The sequence below is a fragment of the Saccostrea cucullata genome, unplaced genomic scaffold (assembly GCF_032062105.1).
Source record: "Saccostrea cucullata isolate Sc308-1 unplaced genomic scaffold, CSIRO_AGI_Scuc_v1 ctg1573, whole genome shotgun sequence".
NCBI lineage: Eukaryota > Metazoa > Mollusca > Bivalvia > Ostreida > Ostreidae > Saccostrea > Saccostrea cuccullata.
In genome coordinates this window covers 37,096-41,734 of record NW_026939241.1, presented here as the reverse complement: position 1 = coordinate 41,734, position 4,639 = coordinate 37,096, and the positions used below count along the sequence as shown (strand labels likewise).

The 4,639-nt window shown below is 28.4% G+C and overlaps 1 protein-coding gene across 1 annotated transcript; it reads right to left on the bottom strand.

The window, feature by feature from the left end:
* Nucleotides 1-470: 470 nt before the first annotated feature.
* LOC134252632 (uncharacterized) lies at nt 471-3,538 on the bottom strand. Its single transcript, XM_062735118.1, has 5 exons — nt 3,534-3,538; nt 3,012-3,060; nt 2,367-2,604; nt 940-1,059; nt 471-613 (listed from the first exon to the last, which is right to left on the bottom strand). Exons 1-5 carry the CDS (start codon nt 3,536-3,538, stop codon nt 471-473), a joined length of 555 nt encoding a protein of 184 aa, XP_062591102.1.
* Between the last annotated feature and the right edge of the window lie 1,101 nt (nt 3,539-4,639).

The window sequence follows — 4,639 nt, the reverse complement described above, 5'->3', positions numbered from 1 at the left end:
AAAAGCGTTTTAATAGAAAAAAATGCAAAATTAATAATTCAGAACAAAGCCCTTTTTTGTCTTCCAAAGGATATAAGTAAACTGAAGGTGGGAATGATTTATAAAATGCTAATGAATAACGCCTTAAAATGAAAGAATTATAGAGTTTTGAAATGTATTTTTTTTCTTATTTTTTTTTAAACCAATAATACATCTTATGGACGTATCCACGTATTAATTTTTTTTATTAAATTTCTTCTTAATCATCAATATAAATAATTATGTTACATACTTGCACAAAGATAACGGCTCTAATTTTCTTTTCCTACACAATAAAGTGTTAGCCAAGATACGACAACAGGAACTATTATATTTATGATAATAGTACGGATCCTGAAATTAAAGTAAAAATTATCCTTAATTTCATTTTAACAAAAGCTGTCTTAAAAACTTGAAGAAAATACTTTTTCTTGCACGTTTTGACATTTTTTTTACAATCTTTTAGAATGGATTTTGATTAATTTGTACTTATTAGCTGTCTTTAATTTGGACGTTTCCTGCAGATTTTGTGATGAAATAAATGTGCGAAGGGTAGTAACTCTTCCATTTGTGATGTTAGAGAAACAGCCAAAATCTAAACAAATGGAAAAAAGCAACAATCTTGTATATTAATAATATGTAAATTCTTTTTGTTAGTCTTTATTGTTAATCAAAGGCCATGTATTTTATATGCCTTTTTATGAATAACAATGCATGCATTTTATTATTACCACATAAAAGACCCTTAAAATACATTTAAGGTGGATAAAAATTTGAAATTATGTAAATTAGTCCTTATATATTTGCATTACAAGTCAATGAAAGAATAGGAAAGGACTAGTTACACATCAAGTCAACAATATATAAAGTAATATGTAATCACTAGCTACTATTGTTTCGAAAATATTTATAAATTATTACATTGATAGGATGTTGTCGAGTTGTAGGATGATGGACAAGGAGGGGAAGACGACTTGCAATCTGTCAAAAAGTTGCCTCGAATACTTGTTTTATCCGTGTTGAACTCAGCACACCTTCCACCTTGAAACATTAAAAAATGAAAAGGTAGATCTATGTAAAGATTTATATTTGTATTTTCCTTTTCTAAGGTAAATTAAATTAAAGTACATTTTTAATGGAATATGATGTTATTGGTTGATATTAAAGGTGTATTATAAAAGTAATTAAATACAATCTAACTAATTTACAAATTACATTGTGTACGTCGAATATTTGTTATAAACTGTTTTTTTATTATTATTTGGAGACACAATACGAGTATTTATCATACCTACAACTCTGTGTATTCTTGTATTTTCGAACATTTTTAACAAATCATTTATTAGAAACCTGTGATCAGTTTCACAGCTTTAATGCTACTGTTTTTACTCTATACAAAACATAAATCTCTATTATTAGATTGCCTTTCAAAATTAGATTAGTACTTGACATTTAGTATCAACAAAGATTTCTTAAATCATTTTATTATTGTAAGAAAGCTGAATATTATTTACCATGTTTTACAAAAAAATAATACATTAAAGATTTGTATTGTTTTTCTTAAATATTAGAGGAGCAGTTGCATATTTAAAGGTCTTAGGATACTCTGTTTTGATTGCATCTCAGTGATAGAAAGGCAAATGAGATGTTAATAACCAACATGAATGATATGTTTCATAACTGAGATGGAAGTTGGTAAAACAACTGTTCGTTATCTCCATATCTATCTCATAAATAAATGGAAAGGTTATATTGATCTCGATGAACATACCGGATTATTCTAACCGGTGTAGAGCCAAAATATGAGAATATGTACTAAACGAGAGAAATTACTTTTTATGAATTTGTATGAATGAAGGGTTTTTATCTTAGATACTGAAAATACTATAACACCACAATATAATGGTGACATTGTGGCATAATTTGTTTGAATAATGTACAAGTAATCTATAATTAAAATTCAAATCGAACGAAAAATCTGTTCAATCTAAGATTACTTTCAAATACTTTTGAATTATTTTAGATATGTCATTTATCATATTCATAAACTTAATACATCCCTGTGTACACAAATGTTAATAAAATTCAATGGAAACATCACTTATGTTTTGAGTACACATTATATTACCCACCTATTATCAAAAACACATAATAATCTGACAAAGTTATAAGAAATTGAAAATTGGTACCAAATCTTAAGTCGTATTTAAAATTGTTTAAAAGGAGATGTCTCGAGAGGACAACAGTCGGGCAGATTCACTTGGAAAACTCAAAAGAAACATTGAACACATAATTCAGGATCTAGATATAAATAACAATACATGTAAACTAGTATCAATTATTCTTACCAATAATAAGTAAAGATGGGGCGCATGCTTCTATTGTTTCATTCATCCAATCGTTAATTACACAGTGATACTCAAAAGACTTGCATGAATGCTTTATATCGTGGCATCTCTTTCTTTCAACAGCTTTTCGTAGTTCTGATGTATTCTTAGGACAGGACCATACTCTTGTAACTGTGGTAAGAGAGTCTTTGCAGGGAATCCCAAAGCCAAATGCAAATCTGTCGACATCATGCAAAACCTGTAGGTAAATGAATTAACTCTGTCGACATGATGCAATACCTGTGATAAATGAAGGAAACCTACAGTCAATATACATACCTTTATTATGACATTTTTATTACAATACTTTATTTTTTAAAAATCAAATACTGATATAAAATTATGATTTTTTTGCGAATGAGTTTATAATTTCTAATCACAATCATTTTTTTCTTACACGTATAGATCTCGATATTTTAGAAAAATGATAATGTATAAAATGTAAAAAATTACATATGAGATTTAAATCAATGTAAGTTTTAGAAATAGTATCTTTTATTCTTACTTGACATCTATATTGCATGTATAAATAATTTTATACAAGCTAAAGTTCGTCATTTATAATGTCATTTAATTTTATTCTTTTCTTTTTAATTGGACCCTTACCAGTACTTGCACCACGCTCGTGACCAGATTTGATTTGATGTCAATTAATCTGCAATAATGCAACATTGATAACACCTATTCAATGTCAGTTCTTTATCATATAAATAGTAGATTTTCTAGATATATCACCGATGAGTACTGAACAATTTTTGAGTTCTGCTTTTCTCAAACTCTACTGTATCTTGCATAAACTATTTAAAATAATAGTAAACAAAGAAGCACTATTATATATTGGCCAATTACGGGATAAAATGCCAGGATTAATCATTTTACATTGACTGTAAACCTTTTTATATGTAAGATATAATGAAGAAGGAACAACATTGTGTAGTTTTTTCATAAACATATACCATAAGAGGGTCAAAAACGAATGTCAACAACACTATATGACCATTTTTATTATATAATTATGATCATGTTCGTTGTTTATTCTATTTTCAGCATAGCTTTTAGATCACCCTGATTTGTAGAAAATGATATGATCAAATATTAAGTAGATCCAATATGTTAGATAGCATTTACCTCATCTTTACAGAAGGAAAGTCTGTTTATAAAATGTACGGTGTCAAAGCCCGCCGGTTTTAAATTTTCAAATGATATGCAGCAGTGAATTTGAAAGGTCAATGGGTGATTTAAGCATTTGCTGATAATATTCCGCTTTGATAAATTTTACCACTTTTTTCATGAGTTCAAATGTTTATCAGCGGAAAAAAAAAATTAGATTTTTTTTTTACATATTTTATGTCGAAAAGAAATGAGAAAAGGGGACATATCTTACGGGACGAATAAAACAAAAATAAATATTTCATAGACCAGCAAAATCTCAGTGATCTGGGACAGCAGGCAAATAAGACAAAAACTATCTCATTGTTCACAATTTTGCAGTAACTTTTACTACGACAGACAACCAAAATAAAAACCTTTATATGTCAAGTTTTAAACACACGAGGTATCAACCTTCTACAAGTGTAATGCATAGGTTGCCTAATGGCACTTAAAATGTGTTTGATTGGTTGTTTTTTGTTTTTTTTTAACTAAAGGGTATTACTCAAAAAAAGTTTAGAGAGGATTTTTAAACCCGAATAAATACTGACAAAGGCAATTTACAGACGGGGGTATCGGGATCAAATCCAGAAAAGGTGACAAGATCACGTGAACTGACCCTAATCTACCTTGCCTATCCATGTGTATAAGACAAGTTCGACATTTATGATAGGCACTTATTAATTCACAAAAAAAAAACCTCTTTCTTTACTGACTACACTATAAAAATTAAACTTCATAATGACCTAATTTCTAAAACCTGACATGGAAATACTTTGAAATATTTCAAATCAGGACAAGATCGTTGTTCTTATGTTTACGTACATGTAACACGGAATTGTTAGGTGACCCTAATTTAAGAACATAACACTTTTTCAATCAAACATTATTTATAGTGGGTTTTTTTCCCTTAGCACACATTTCTGTTATTAATCAAAACATTGAGATATTAAACAGTTTAAAAGCTTCGTTGTAAAAATTGTTCGTACTTTCGGTTCTTACCTTCATAAGTTTGAACAGCCCACTGAAAAACAGATATTTTAATCGAACTTTCAAAGTGAAAGTACAAAATTATTCTAATCAAA